Consider the following 16,521-nt stretch of genomic DNA (forward strand, 5'->3'; position numbering starts at 1 on the left):
CCGAAATTTTTAAAGTAGTTTTTGGACATAGGAAAACAAGTGAATGGAGAGGTAAGGAACCAATCCTATATATTAAATAGGTAATATGCAAATTGACTGTCACGCCCTCACACAAGATGGCTGCCCCCATGTGGTTAAAGATGGCCACCACAAGATGGGGCAGTTAGGGGCAACAAGGCCAACAGGGGAGGGAACTTGGGGGTGGCCAGGCCTGCAGGGGAAGTCAGTTAGGGGTGACCAGGGCAGCAGGGGAGGGCAGTTGCGGGGGGGGGAGACCAGGACAGCAGGGGAGGGCAGTTGGGGTGACCGGGCTGGCAGTGGAGGGCAGTTGGGGGCAATCGGGACGGCAGGGGAGCAGTTAGGTATCGATCAGGCTGGCAGGGGAGTGGTTAGGGGGTGATCAGGCTGGCAGGCAGAAGCAGTTAGGGGGAATCAGGCAGACAGGCAGGCGAGTGGTTGGGAGCCAGCAGTCCGGATTGTGAGAGGGATTTCCGACTGTCAGTTTAGGCCCAATCCCACAGGGACCTAAATCCATGTTGAGCAGTCGGACAATCCTGAGAGGTCCCAGAATGGACAGGGTGCAGGCTGGGCTGAGGGACAACGCCCCCCCCCCCCCCCCCGCCCCACTTGTCCCAGTGCATGAATTTCGTGCACTGGGCCTCTAGTATAAAACAAATAAAGAAATGAGGAATCAATTACTAATTTTCATTTTAAACAATAAACACTGAGCCCCCAAAATGCAATTTTAGGAAAAAACAATGCACTAGCATTTTTGTACCAATTAAAACTGCAAGTTCCTGACATTTATAATGTTTGCTTCTTGAGGTCACATTGTTCAACTTTTCAATAAAATAAATTTAAAATAGAAAAGCATTTTTAAAAAGTTTCAATAAAACTTGCCTGTGGCAAAATGAGTGAAGGTAATTGTGATAGATAAAAACAGAATTTAAGTATCCATTTTGAGAAAAATAAGCAATAACCAGGCTACATCCTGAAGGTATACTGGGCTGTTTGGCAGGAATACCCCCAGTCTGTGCTAACACAGAGATCTGACAGGCTCATTATGAAGAATACAATCTTACAGACATGGAGTCTGCCTGCCAGGTCATTCCATGGCACCACTGTCGTGATGTGTCCATGGGTCTTGTCTTTAGTTCTATTCACTTCAGTAAACAAAGCGCTTTCAATCAATTTAGAGATGTGGAAGAATATCGTATGCTGGCAAAAATAACCATGCATTTCTCTTTTGTTTCTTTTCTGTGCTTTTTTGTTTTGTTTTGTTTTTTTAAAAAAATCTTTATTGTTGAGAGTATTACAGCTGTCCCCCTTGCTCCCCCTTCCCCCCCACACATTGCCCTCCTTCACCCAGATCCTATCCTGCTCCAGGCCTTCACCACCCTATTGTTTGTGTCCATGGGTAATGCATATATGCATATTCGTTCTTTGGTTAATCTCTTCCTGTCCCCTTCTCCCCTCTTCCCTCTGAGATTCATCAGTCTGTTCCATGTTTCCATGCCCCTGGTTCTAATTTATTCATCAGTTTATTTTGTTCATTGGATTCTTTGTTTATTTTGATTTTTAGATTCCATTGTTGATGGATATGTATTGTCATTTTATTGTTCACATTTTTTTTTTTTTTTTTTTTCTTCCTGACCCTGAAGCTGCCCTATGACATCATAAGGGCTCATATTCTGTCTCCACTCCTCAGCAAGCAGGCAGATCTGAAGTGGACTGTTGACTAAGGACCAAAACAGATTAAATTTTAGATGCATCCTATCGGTGAAATTGATTTGTCTTAAGGAAATTTTCTTCCTCAGCATTTGAAAAATCAAGAAAAAAACAAAATCTTTCTCTTGTCAATGAAAATGAAATTAATAAAGTATATTACTTTAATGGCTACAGAAGTTTTCATTTATAATATTTGGGTCCTTTAGCATATCTCACTGAGTACTATTCTATTCATGCAGATGACTGAATTTGGTAAGGTAATCACAATTACATTTCTGATTACTTTGACTTTAAATCCCATTATTCTCTGTGCTAGCTGCCACCCAGCCCTTCCTTTCCCCAGCATCGTTTTGTTCTTTTGTTCCCTCTTCAGATCTAAATGCAGTGATCACCTTATTGTAGTTTCCTGACCTTCACATTTTTAATCTTTTTAATTGTTCACATTTTTAATCTTTTTCTCCTTCTCCTTCTTCTTAAGGAAGAACCTTCAATATTTTTGTTGTTGTTTATTTTGAATGTCCTTTGCTACTGCCTAAAAGAGTATAGGGAGGTTCCATTGTGTAGAGATGGCACCCAGCTTTGTTTGGAGCCAGGGAAGCCTGGGTTGGATCTCAGTTCTACTTCACTGTATGAATGGGAATGTGCCTACGAACTTTTATGGACTCTAGTTCTTTCATTTATAAATTGAGAGAAATAAGATTACATGTTAAATGTTTGTAGTAAGATAAAGATAAAACCATAGGAAGCACTGAAGAGCTCCTAACCTAATTAAATGCCAGTTTCCTTCTCCATGTGCACCTGTTCACACATCACCGCGATATGAATGAAAACAGAAGAAATGATGAAAGATGTCAGTTATTAGTTCTAACCGGATGAAAGGGACAGTGGTTACTCTCCCACTTATCAGTTGTTACTACGCATAATTTTAATAGCTCTGTGCCTCAGTTTCCTCTTCTATAGAGAAAGGATAATAGCAGTAAGTCTCCAGAGGGCTATTCACAGATGGAATACAGTAACATCTGCACAAGTCATAGAAAGAACAGTGCCTGGAATACAGTAAGTGCTGCAGAAGTATTGGCTATCACCATAACCATCATTATTGGCTATGGGAGAATATAAAAACCTACATGTGTAACATACATGAACAAGGTATTTTCTGGGCACAGCCGCAGTCACTGGGGCTTGAGGAATTGTCTGCCAGGAGTGTTATTTTTCAAAGAGGCATACATATTACTTATTCGAAAGTATTTGGAGCTAGAGCAATGATCTGTTTCTTTTTTTAAAATATATTTTTATTGATTTCAGAGAGGAAGGGAGAGGGAGAGAGAGATAGAACCATCAATGATGAGAGAGAACCACTGATCTGCTGTTTCCTGCAAGTCCTCTACTGGGGATGGAACCCACAACCTGGCCATGTGTCCTTGAAGAGAATCAAACCTGGGACCCTTCAGTCCACAGGCCAACACTGTACCCACTGAGCCAAACTGGCTAGGGCTGTTTCTTTAAACAAACACAGATCAGGCATAACCCATTCGGGCCAGTGAATCTAGCTGGCCACTGAAAAAATAAGTTGTATATTAAGAAATGTCCCTACATTCTCATTACACTCAACAAATGACAATGAACAAACACATCCTCTTCACTGGAACTGAATAGACTGAAGTCATCTGGAATCACTGTCCACCCATATATGTCGCCCCTTCCTACAGGAATATCCCATTATTCAGCTCCCTCAAAGTCAGCTTGCCCCTGGGATATGCGCTAGCCAATGAAATATGAATGGTGGTGACACACATCATTATCCAGCAGACCCTGAGAACCAGTATGTAGCCTGCCAGGTTCTTTTTCCCTCTGGCATGAAATCAACAATGATACTAGGAGAGGCCACTCCATGAGCTTGGGTTCCTGTGTTGGACGCTGTGTACCAGGTTGGAGCCACGGCTGATCAGGACAGACCCGCATCATGATCAGCAATGAAGCTCACTTTGGTAAGCCTCTGAGATTTGAGGATCATCTGTTACCACAGCAGAAGCTGGCCAGTCTGATTGAATAATGGATAACTTACACAGTTTGCTATGACAAAAAGGACTAAATAAATAAAGGCGATGCCACAGTTAACTTCCTTGCTTGACTGGAATACTACATCCATTTTTTCCTCGGCTACTGCCTTGTCAATGCGTGTAACAAGGCAGCAAGGGGCAGCAGTGGCACTGCCCATTCACGGCTGTCTTGCCAACTACTACTCATCAGCGCCTTCACGCAAGCACCCAGAGCTTTCTGCTGAGGGCCGAGAAGAGGGTAACCCGGCATAAACAGGCTACTCTGTCTCCCAGTGGCTGATAGAAAGCCAGTCACACGGAGTAGTCAGGGGGACGTCAGGGGCAAACACAAATTGCATGAAGGAAAACAAGCAATCTTCCACAGCCATGAAGGGGTTAGTAGACTTAATGTCAGTGCTAATGAGAATTCAACACAAATCCGTTCTCCAGAGCTCAAAAAAGAAAAAACTAGGAACTCCTTAGTGTTCTAATGAAATGCCAATGGAAAGTGTTCTTAATAAATCAAATCACACCTCACACCATGACAGTTACAATTTACCGTAATTCTCATTTAGTGGAGAACAATATATTATAATTTACCGTAATTCTTGTTTAGTGGAGGACAGGGGATTCCAGCTGCAACAACTGAGTACGGATTGCTGAATCAGAGCTCAATGCTGACCAGAGCAGACAGCCAAATATGCTTCCTGATTGATTGCTTGGTAGTGGCTGGCTTGCTCAAGTACCCTCTCTGAGGCTTCCAGAAGCCTTAGAGCTTTTCAGCTAATGGGAGTAACTTTTATCACCTCCTCACAGGGCCACCGCCCCAGCCTTGTATCTCCCTGTCCCAGAGAGGACCAGAGGAAAATGCAGAATGCAACTATCCCCAAATTCCTGGAGCTGAAATCCTATAACAATGATGATACTTGGCCTTCAGAGGTAGAAGCAGAAGACAGGTTAACTTAAAAAAACATTACTTATTCAATCGAAAGTTAAGTGTAAGCATTGTGTGTGTGTTTCCTCCCCTCTGGAAACTATTCAGGGCTAAAGCTTTTATTGAAAACAAATAAGGTTTCTATAGGCAGCTTGGCAGCATAAAAGCTATTAATTTCAACAGAATTCACACAACCATGAGGGGGAAAAAAAAAGAATAGTCTTCCATACAACTAACAAAGCAAAAGTCCTTGTACCTTCCATTTCCCAGTAATTAAAAACCCAGAATGTCCTTACAGATGTAATCTACTTGGCCTCACAGTACATTCTCAGGGTTGACAAACAAAGCAACACTTGTCTTTAGTTTCTAATTCACTTTTCTAATCTGTCATTTCAGATTAAAGGGCCCCTTATCACAGACAACCATACTACACGGGGCTTGAAAGAAACAGAAAAGAGAAATGAGTGCATTTACTGGTGTTTGTGATAAGCGAAGAACCCTTTCTCTTCTCCCTAAAGGGCGAGCAGGTAGCTCTCCACAGCCTTGGCCCAGGCTATTCCCTCTTCCTGGCTCTGCTCAGGAGGAGCACTTTGGATCTGACCCTCTTCCTGGTCTCAGTGATAGAAACAAAACTGCATTTGCTCAAGGGCCTGGGGGAGGATGTGGTGAAGGAGGAGGTTATAACCAAGAGACATCTGAGAATTTCCAGAGTAAACTATCCACACAGCAGCATGAAGCTCAAAAGCATTTGTGACCGGATGTCAATCGCCTAGGACATGTAGAATGAGCTTAATCTTTCTGTTTATTGCTGGGACACACTTCCTGGGTACTCACGGGAAGTCACAGAAACACATAGTGGCAGAAATTTAGAGCTACTGGGAACTTTTGCAAGTGTCTTCTGGCCCAATCCCTTGGTTTTGTACATGAGGACTGAACGCTAGTTGACTGTCATTTCACTTTTATTCTGACTTTTATGAGCAGAAACTTCATTTGAAAGGACTTCCTTTTACCTATTCACAATGACTGGAATAAAGTAGGTACACAATGGAATGCTGTTGAACTGAATTGCATGAGAACGAATCTTTTCTTTCACAATTCCCACCTTCTCCAAACCTATGGTAGAAGGACCAGCTAAAACGCCATCACACAAAACTTACGTTCGAGTGGAAACATAGCTCAGGGCACCAACAGAGAAAGCCTACAAAAAAAGACAACTGCCTCTGTCCCTGCTAATAATTAATCCCAGGATGGAAGTCTTGGGACAGAAAGGTGTGTCAACAATGATTATTTGTTTCTTTGAAAGATGGGCTCAAATGCAGAATAGTGAAGAACTAATGGTAAGCTGTCCTTTAACAAAATGTCCCCAATGGCATGGCTTTAGGAACTGTTTAGTTCTCACCTTAACTGAGTATCACCTGTTTAATATTGATGACAGGCATTACTATTCTCAAGATGAATCAATTCTCAGTCTTATAATTCCAAGAAAAGGATATGGTGACATATTTCACAACCAGGAGAGTGTTTGTGGATTCAACATCCCATAACTGACTAATGTTAGGTTTTGTACTTCATGCATTTCTCATTAAGATGAGTCAAACTCTCCTTCTCTGTTACATTACGCTGGTTTTATTTATGGCATCTTTACTCTGAAAACAGTAAGTGAAGAGTAACCACAGAGTAGAGAGACTTTCCATGTTAGGCTTGTAAAGGGAGAGACTCATCCCTCTAGAATTTTAGTTTTATTATTCATTTCATGGTATATGCTCTCTGTATATTCACAGTATGTCCCTATTTTAGGATATGAGATAGTTCTTAACCTGTTGCTTTTGGGGTTGTCAGCCCAGACATTATGACAACTTTTAATGGTTGACTTTAAAAACAAATTTTTACCCGAGTTTTCTATTTTGCCATTCTAAGCTTCATAATTATCTCCAGCAGTTCAAAACACACATTCCATACCAAACTGAGTTTTCAAAGGACAAACAAGATTATTTTAAGATAAAATCCATCTGAATGACAAGGCTACATAAAAGCACTTCTCAAGGTGGAAAATGAATCAAAGCTAATATGGTTTCAAATACCAATTGTGAGAGAAATTACATACTGAAATTGACATAAAGCCATTTTTGAGGGGTCAAATGTGAAAAGGGGAAATGGAGATCTCCATAAACAGGGCAAACATAAAGATATAAGCTGTTCTGAACTCATAACATGATAACCTCGCATGATTTATACAAGACTTAGAAAGAGGTCTGAGTCCTAGCCGGTTTGGTTCAGTGGACTGAGCATCGGCCTGCAGACCGAAGGGTCCCAGGTTTAATTCTGTACCTAGGTGAGGTTGCAGGCTCCTCCTCAGCCCAGGCCCTGATCAGGGCATGTGAGGAGGCATCCAATTGATGTGTTTCTCTCACATCAATAGTTCTCTCTGTCTTTCCCTCTCTCTTCCACTCTCTCTAAAAATAAATGGAAAAATATCCTCGGGTAAGGACTCAAAAAAAGAAGAAGAAAGTAAAGAGAGAAAGAGGTCTGAGATCCTCACCATCCTGGAACCTAATTTTGAACTGAAACAAGTAAAATTCTGGATGTGTTGCTAGGAAGAAAACAGACTGCTGTTCTTAATTTAACAGGACCATGTTCTTGAATCTGGAATACTTTCAAGTGTTCAGATATGTCCTATGAGTCATCACTAGAGATCCTAGGATATAGTACTAGAAAAATAGTATCCACTATAAGACACATGATAGAAGAGAAAAGGAGTAAAATTGCAGTCTGAGCAAGAGATTCACGATTCACAGTGCCATTAATAAATATTAGGTCTTTTAAAATATATATATATAATTTTTATTGATTTCAGAGAGGAAGGGAGGGGGAGAGATAGAAACATCAATGATTGATGAGAGAGAATCTAGAGGGATGAGTCTCTCTTTACGTGCCTCCTGCATGGCTCCAAACTTGGGATCGAGCCCACAACCCAGCATGTGCCCTGACCAAGAATCAAACCGTGACCTCCTAGTTCATAGGTTAATGCTCAACCACTGAACCATGCCGGCCTGGCAATTTTAGACCTTGATGTAGTCGACTATTCACAATTACATGCAAAACGAAAGTAAATTCTGAAGACCTGGAAAAAGAGGCAGTCTGAGAGGCAGGTCACTTTAGGGAAAGGTTCTTCATTGCTGCCTGGACTGAGAGATGCTGAGAAAGCCTTGCTCTTGCAAGCTGGCAATCCCCAAGTCGCCACCTACAGGAGGCTCCATTGGTCTGAGTGTCTTTAATTGGTGGCACACACCATAGTCCTGACTTTTCAACTGAGTGGGGGTGATTTTGTTTGGGTGAGAACATTTGAATCTCCAAGAATGTGTAAAAACAAGTAAAATGAAGTGCGATTTTGAATAAGTAGGCTTTATAGCATGTGGTAAAACATTTTGAAATCACTACATAATTTTGTGTGTGATTTATTTAGAATGTTTAAAATGCGTAAAAGAATATTAATCTCTGCATTTATCAGATTTACTAGATTACAGAAGTTGCCACGTGTTTAGGAGGATTATATTAGCCAGAATCACAAATTTGTCTTATTAGGGTCTTGCATTTAGAGAATCAAATTTATTAGTTTTATAATTATAGCTTGATCTAAAGAAGCTTGATTGATCAAATTTGAATTCTATTAAGTTTATGGAAAAATTAAATAAAAATAACTTATTTTTTAAAGTTAGTACATTTATAATTTGAATAAGATCCGTATGTTGATTAAAAACAGACTTAAAGAGAAAATATAGCTTAAGATAAAATAATAAAAGTAAAGCTTACAACTAAGGTTAAGATTTATAACTTTGAGCCCTACATATTAATAAAGCTAAGGGAATTGAAATATTCCTTGTATAATCAAAATCTCTCCTTGGCAATCAAAGTCTACTGGCACTAAGAGTAAGAATAACAGCCATTATGTGCTGAACACACATCCCATTGAGGGCCTGTATTGAGTACACGAAGAAGGAGAGATGGGTTCTATCACACTAAGCCCAGAGAACTGGGTAGGAAACTACTACATCATACCAAAAGCCAGAATGTAGGAAATGATATAGATACATGGACTTCGGGACACACCATCTTATATTTACAAACTGGGGGCCTGGTGCACAGATTCGTGCACCAATGGGGTCCCTTGGCCTGGCCTGCACCCTCTCGCAATCCGGGACCCATCAGGGGATGTCGGAGAGCCGGTTTTGGTCTGATCCCTGCAGGCCAGGCTGAGGGACCCCACCGGTGCATGAACTGTGCACTGGGCCTCTAGTCCTTTATAATAAGAGGGTAATATGCAAATTGACCCTAACGACGGAACAACCGGTTGCTATGATGCACACTGACCACCAGGGGGCAGACCCTCAACACAGGAGCTGTCCCCTGGTGGTCAGTGCATGTCATAGCTACTGGATGGTCAGCTAGTCGCTTAGGCTTTTATATATAGACTAGAGGCCTGATGCACGATATTCGTGCAAGGGTCTCTGCAGGCCAAGGCAGTAGCAGCCCTGACTGCCACCTCGGCCCCCACAGCAGCAGCCCTGGCTGTTGCCTCAGACCTTGCAGCCCTGGTTTCGTCTGGAAGGTCATCCGGAATGTCATCTGGAAGGGCACGCCATCCGGTCTAATTAGCATATTACCCTTTTATTATTATAGATGGTGGTACAGTGATGTTTCAGGTGGCTTAGACTATAGAAAAGCAGTTTTCTAGAAGAGAAAGTTTTTATGGCATGAAGAAGTACCTTCTCCCTCCATCACAGCGTGAGTATATTTGATAACTTTCTTATTTAAATTTCCTAATTATGACAGAAACCCTAGTTCCTGAGGTACATTAAGTATCAAGTATATTCTGACTTGACCATTTCTCCATTCAAAAGCCTTATTCAATACCATATATAAGTTCAGTTGTTTTCAAAGAAAGATTCATCCCTGAGTAGATCATTTGTCTTTATAATGGATATACAATGAGGCCAATGTTAGAAAACACATTTCAAACACTACTCAAATGCAAATATTACAACAAATTACTTTTTAGGTAATTGTTTAGAATTAACATTCAGTACTTACAAAACTCTTAATCCATTGGTTAATGTTTCTGTGATTAGATACAAGTGGATAATGAAAGATTCTATATTGATCACTTTCCTTGATTAGCAATTGAGAAAGAAATGTAAGAATAAACCCTGAAAGTACTTTTTAAAATCTTTAATATTAAAGGTTATTTTAAATTATGCATTTTCTTTTGATGATTTTTTAAATTAATTACTAGGAAGAATTTCCTTCAGTTAAAATATAGGCTTTTTCATATACTCAATATTTATGATTTTCAAATGAGCGCTTCCCCAGTGTTTATATTTACTCCACTCTAACTTGTATTTTAACAGCAATTTAAAAGCCAAGATTATTAAGTCTGTTTTAAAAATAAATTTAGACATTATGAGAGAAAGTCAATTGAGTTAAATAAAATTTGAAATTGCTTTAAAAGACATACAAATAACCTTAGAAACATACAAACTAGTTTTAAATGTCAAGTAATATAGTATACCTAAAAATATACTAAAATAATCAAGGGTAAAAGAAGACAAGAGGTGGGAGATAATTTGAAAGAGGATTTAAAATGTAATGGAAAACACATATAGTGTATCTGTTAAGAATGGTTTGATGCTAAGGATTCAATAATAATACAGTGATAACATGTGTTCCTACATATCCCATGTGCTAAGACAATGTCCTTACATTTCACATTCTTGAGCACAATCTCCTAAAATTAGCATAAAGTATCTAAGTCTTTAGTCTTATAAATTAGAGCAGAGAAAATAAGATAAATAAGCCCTCCTACTGCCATTAAAAACAACAACAAAAACAAATAAGCTAAATATCAACTGCCTCAAATCTCTTTCTGGGATACAGCAAGGTACATACCTCTAAGTAGACAGCAAAGAAAGAAAACTTAATTTTGGTTACTATAATATCAGTTGTTAGTAGTTTTAACATGAGAAACTTCTTTAAATGAATTTTATTCACCATCCAATCAAAGATGTGTTAATACCATTTTTCTAGAGCTAACTCTTAATATCACATAATAGCTTTGTGATGAAAAATAACTATGTGATAAAAATTTGAATACTTATTAAAACAACTTACTTTCTTCTTTCTTGCTCATAATGGCAGGCAGGGTATAAATCTAAAAAACAAGGGGAGTCCGTCAGTTACTTGCAGTTAATGACGCAGTACAGACGATTACCAGGGCGATACCGGTGCAGTGCTCCACAGAGGAGTGTCTTGACTTCAAGGTCCTACAACTGCTGCATCCACAGCACCACTTCCCCATCCTGTAACCAACCTTGCCTCCCATTCCTTTCATCCCTGGCTGTCCTGCCCTGGGTAGAGTTCTACTTCCTTCCACCTGATTTACGAGTGTCATTCTATTCCCCAACATAATGCATAACAGCCCTTCTGGATAAAGTATCTCATGATGGGTTTTACCTGCTTGCTCCTTACTCAAATGGTCTGTTTAGTGTGTTCTTTTCAGCACGTACAATCCTAACGTGTACTTGCTGAGCTACCACGCTGTCTTCTACATCTGCTCTCGGTCAGATCTTGCCTCTCGGTTAAGTGGTGAAAAATCTAATCGTTTTGTTTAATTTTCAATCTACCATTGACTGCTATGTTTGTAAATTACAGTAAAATTTAAATATCATAAACATAATGAAGAATAGATATGAAATCAAAATTTCTCGTTAGGTTCAACAAATATAAAATGACCTCTTCAAATTAGTACAAAATTTTCCAGATGCTTAATCATGAGTTCTGCGCTCATCTCATCATGCGCAGGTAACTGTGTGAGGGATGGTCTCACGGTCTGGAGACCACACCTGGTGCAGCTCTGCTGTGACACAGGTACTTTGACAAGGTTGCTCACAGGTTCTCTGCCACCTATAGGACAGTTCTCAAGGGACAGAATGTGGCCTCAGAGTTGCTCTGTGTGCTCATCCCCTAACCATCTAAAGCCATGTTCTTCATAAAGAAAACAGACAGTGATTAATAATTTATTTATTTTTAGATAAAACGCCCTAATAACTGTCAGTTATCATGCCAACATCAAAATAACTATTAGAAAAATAAGGATATGGATGAGAAGAAAATGTCAACTCACAGGCAGTTTTACCAAATAAGACTATAAGGATTAGTTCTTACCCTGCATCTTGCTTATCATGCTGATTACGAAGACCGGACAAAGACTGGGCATTCAATAATTATTAACTGCATAGAATAATTTAATCAGTGAAGCCAAATTAATTACTAGAAGTAATTTTTAATAAATAATTTTAGGGTTTAGTCCTGAAAGTCCTCCAGAGAAACAAATTACAAAGTTGGTGCTGTGTGTCAGTGAGTGAGACAACACCAGGAAAATAGTAAGTTTCTACTCCTCAGATTTGATATTTTAATATTTTCATATATTTACAGATATATAAAAATTTCAGATGTATTTTTTCCCAGACATACTTTGTAATTATTAGAACAATAAAACCTAAATAAAATGTGTTATATTCTTACTGGTTCTTTCCCATCCATGGCTTCGAGCCAGAGTTTCCGATTAGCTTCTGAAAAGGCCTGCAATGTGATGATCCCATGCCTAATAAAAACAAATATTTTATATTTTTAATTTATTCCAGCTATGTATTTACACATTTGCAATTTTTAAAATTCTTACTTAGGTATAAAAGTAAAATTTGAAGAAAAATCAGGAAAGAGAAAAAAGAAATAGAAAAGAGAGAAATGAAAAAGACAGAAAAGATAAGGAAAAAATTGACCTACACATATCTTTCTGAAAAATCACTATATACAACCACACCCACACACAGATATTTTTCATTCTAATGATCACAGGTAGTAAAATAATTTAGTGTTCCAAGTACAAGTCTGTCTGAAGGAGGAAGTTCCAAATTATTTCCCCTGAAATGACTTAAAAGGATAACTACATTCACCCAAGTTCAAAATCACCAAAACAGTCTACAAGATGAGGATAACTGAGAGTATGATCCCAATGTGGTACAATCTAGTCACTAAAAATAATTACAATGAGTATACAGCAATGTGGAAAGCCTCAGACCATAACTAGTTAATTATTAAGAAGATCCTAAAACCAAAGGGTTTATCTGCACCATGATCACAATATTAAAATTACTTCATTTAAAAATAATTATCTCCCAAGAACTCATTGTGAAATAAGATGTACTTCAAGAGAGACAGAGTGAGCGAAGGGAGGAATTTGATATAAGAGAGAAAAAGGTACGAAATCCAAAAACGAGGGGAATTAACCTAGTTAACAAAAAATTTCACTTAAATATTGTATGTTTAAAAACCTGGAATGACTTAAAACTATGATAAATGCATATATCTCTTCTGTAAACAGGAAATAGGTTATTAGACAGGAAAAGAAAAAACATATGTAAAAATCGAGGTAATTTTATCTTTGAACCGCATAACAACATCAAGAATAAAATAACAATGATCAGTATTTGCTGGCTGCTTAGTATGTGCCAGGCATTGTGTTGTTTCCTTTGAGGTGGGTAATTATTATTTCATTTTACATGAGACCACTAAGGCATAGTTTAACCATGTGCCCCAAAGTTATATAACTAGAAAAGGCTTAAATTAAAAAGAGAGAGAGAGAGAAATCACTAACATGTTGGTGTTTGTCTACATAGAAAATCAAGAAATTCCTACTGCACTACTATAAAAACCAGTAAGTTCAACAACGATACTGGTTATCAGTCCATATAAAATAAAAATAATAGCCTTTCTAGACAGTAGTCTCAACCATTTCGAAAAAAGAGTTTCATTAATGAAAAGAATTCTATCCAAAACTGTAATAAAAATACCTAAGAATAAATCTAAAAAATAATATGTAAATCTTCAAGGAGAGTTTAATTCTCCATCAGTTATTTAAAAAACTTAACTCCAGTCAAAAATCCCAAGGGAGTGTTTTGAAGAGGAAGATAAACTTAAGAAGAAGATCCATAACATATGACAACACAGGGCCACATAGGTAACACAATGTTAAAGCAGCATAAGAATGGGGGTCTTGCCCTACCAGATAGTTAGAAGCCATGGTACACGTAAGCTATAGTACATATCGTGACCATGGAATAGATAAAAAAATCAAGAAGGACACCCCTTTTCATTTTGTTTCTCTTCAGCTTGTATTGACACCAGAAAGGAGTAGAGCTAAATATCACCACTAAATTATAAACTCGGGTGCACAACATTTTTGTCTCTCCCAATATGCTGTGGCTGAGAGAGTCCTGGGAGGTGCTTGGCACAGGGCACACACTCCCTTTCACTGGCTGAAGGAGCTTGTGACATTCCCAGCTTATTATTCCTTAGAAGCAAGGCCCCGAGGCTCCACTGACGCCTACAAACAGGCTGACCCAGGAGCCAGGGCCATGCTGTCGGGCTCCTTCACTGTGACGGGGTCCCCAAGTCCCTGGCATACACTTTCCCCTAATGCTGTCTGCCATTTATACTGATTTTCCAGATTCTGCTTTGAGTTATGTTACTTTTTGCTAGCATTCTGTGTCTGATTATTTTTTTAAAGAATCGTGCAATATGTATTTGTCAAATGAATATGTAAAAACATGAAATAAATATGCATAGTTTTTAAAGAGATTGGAAAACAAGCACTTTGCTGCTTTGTATTTATATTCAAACATAGAAACAACTAAATGTAAAGTAAAAAGAAAAGCGCAAACCTTTCAACTACTTCTATGTCAAAGCAGAATCGTTTGTCAATTGAATCTGTCTTTCGTCGGATACAAGATTTTAATTTAAACATTTCTGGCGAGCTGGTGACAAGGCCATTCTGCAACAAGAAGGGGAACACATGTTATCACCATGACCAGGTGAAGCGGAAAACATTCAATCTTCCACCTAAAAGTGCGGCACTGAAAGGTAAGCTTAGAGCACAGGTGATGTATCAAGGTCATAATGACACCATGTCCTACAAACAAGACTTGCTGCCGAATGTCAACTGCCCAATTATTAGTATAATATTCCAAATTCTTCATTAATAGGTTCATTGCATATATGTGTTTCATTCAAAGGATTCTGTGACATGGCTGTCTAGTGTACCTCAACATATCTATAACAAAAGCATAATATGCTAATTAGACCGGATAGTTGAATGACCTTCCAGACCTCCTTCCGGATGAAGCCAGGGCTTCGAGGGTTGAGCCCCTTGCACGAATTTCGTGCATTGGGTCTCTAGTTTATTTATAATGTTAACTTGCACTCTAATACACATGCCTTTGGAGTTCAATTTAGAAAAGGTGTGAAATAACAGTCACAGTAATGCCACAACTAGATAGATATCCAGAATGTCTGTCAGGATACAACACTGTTGCTCTGAATAAAAATTTCCCAGATTGCTAAGGGATTAGTATTGTTTGTGTCTTTGTATTAGAGCCTTATAACATTAAATAATAGCTGGCTAAAAACCTCAAGAGAGCTATCAAAATAATAAAGTTCAGGTATACAATTGCTATGATGCTATTGTTATCATACATACCATGTGATTGCTTTGTTGGTAACCAATTGCTACTCTGCTACTAACACTGAAACTCTTTGGATAGGATCCAACATTGGCTCAATAAATAAGAATTTTCTTCTATACCTGACATGCCAGCCAATTTTAAGGGGAATGCTTACCTACTGTCTGAATAATTCTTTTGTCTATTGAAAATGTCATAGATTTACTAACAGAACTTTGGCAGGGTCTATTTGATATTAGCTCACTGGCTGCCACAGAAACTGTCTTTCTGACAATAGCTTTTCTTATGAACCCTTTAGAGAAGAAACTAGGCATGATTATAGCATCTAATGCCTTCTCATGATGGTGACCATCTAAGGGTTCTTTTTCTCTGGCATGTTGTCCTTTATTGTATGTCTCTCCATTTGAATTATTAGACTCTAATGAATGCCCAAGCACAATAAGTTTCAACTGATGTATTTGAGTATGTGTCAAGGATCAACATTTACCTGCCATGATCTGTACCACAGATTAGCTGGGCGAGTCACTTACTTTCTACCATCTTGATTTTCTAATCTGTTAAAATAAGGCCAGACTAAACCATCTTTAAAAAAGTACATTAGCTGAAACCGGTTTGGCTCAGTGGATAGAGCATCGGCCTGCGGACTGAAGGGTCCCAGGTTCGATTCCGGTCAAGGGCATGTACCTGGGTTGCGGGCACATTCCCAGTGGGGGATGTGCAGGAGGCGGCTGATCGATGTTTCTCTCTCACCGATGTTTCTGGCTCTCTATCTCTCTCCCTTCGTCTCTGTAAAAAATCAATAAAGTATATTTTAAAAAAAAAGTACATTATGTTCCATATTGTTCACTAGCCATGTGAGACATTCAGTGGCTAATTTACTTTTGGGGGGAATGGGCACTGGTCAATTTCTCCTGAGAATCTTTGCTAGGCCAGCAGTTCAGTAAACAGCACACAGGGCAGAAGATGAGAAGGTTCCAGGGGCAAAGGCAGCTTCCCCAGAGGCCACCTGGAAAAAGATGCAGATTTGGGCCTGGTCCAGCCACTGGCAGCCCCTCCTGGGCTACTGGCCAAGCAACAGCACAGTAACAAACCACTACCAGGTTGTGAGAGGGCGCCTCAGGGCCCCTGTCTTTAATTCAACTGCTTATCAGCATGCCATGGCCATGGTAAAGGAAAACCCTGGCCACTCTTTTTAAGTCACCAAGGTTACCAAAGTGAGAGAAACCTTTCTGGCTTTTCAATTTTT

At 39.1% G+C, this 16,521-nt stretch overlaps 1 protein-coding gene across 4 annotated transcripts in view; it reads right to left on the bottom strand.

Annotated features, from left to right (window-relative positions):
* Positions 1–16,521, bottom strand: part of ARHGAP42 (Rho GTPase activating protein 42) — a 253,909-nt gene that overhangs the window by 31,633 nt on the left and 205,755 nt on the right. For all 4 annotated transcript variants that reach the window (XM_070425922.1, XM_070425919.1, XM_070425920.1 and 1 more), the window contains 3 exons: positions 14,478–14,587; positions 12,280–12,358; positions 10,867–10,906 (listed from right to left, as the gene is read on the bottom strand). In XM_070425922.1, coding sequence (XP_070282023.1) covers positions 10,867–10,906; positions 12,280–12,358; positions 14,478–14,587 — 229 coding nt within the window. The remainder of the gene's footprint in view (positions 1–10,866; positions 10,907–12,279; positions 12,359–14,477; positions 14,588–16,521) is intronic.

Source organism: Myotis yumanensis, unplaced genomic scaffold (genome assembly GCF_028538775.1).
Source record: "Myotis yumanensis isolate MYYU_CA2020_CCGP unplaced genomic scaffold, mMyoYum1.0.hap1 SCAF_10, whole genome shotgun sequence".
NCBI lineage: Eukaryota > Metazoa > Chordata > Mammalia > Chiroptera > Vespertilionidae > Myotis > Myotis yumanensis.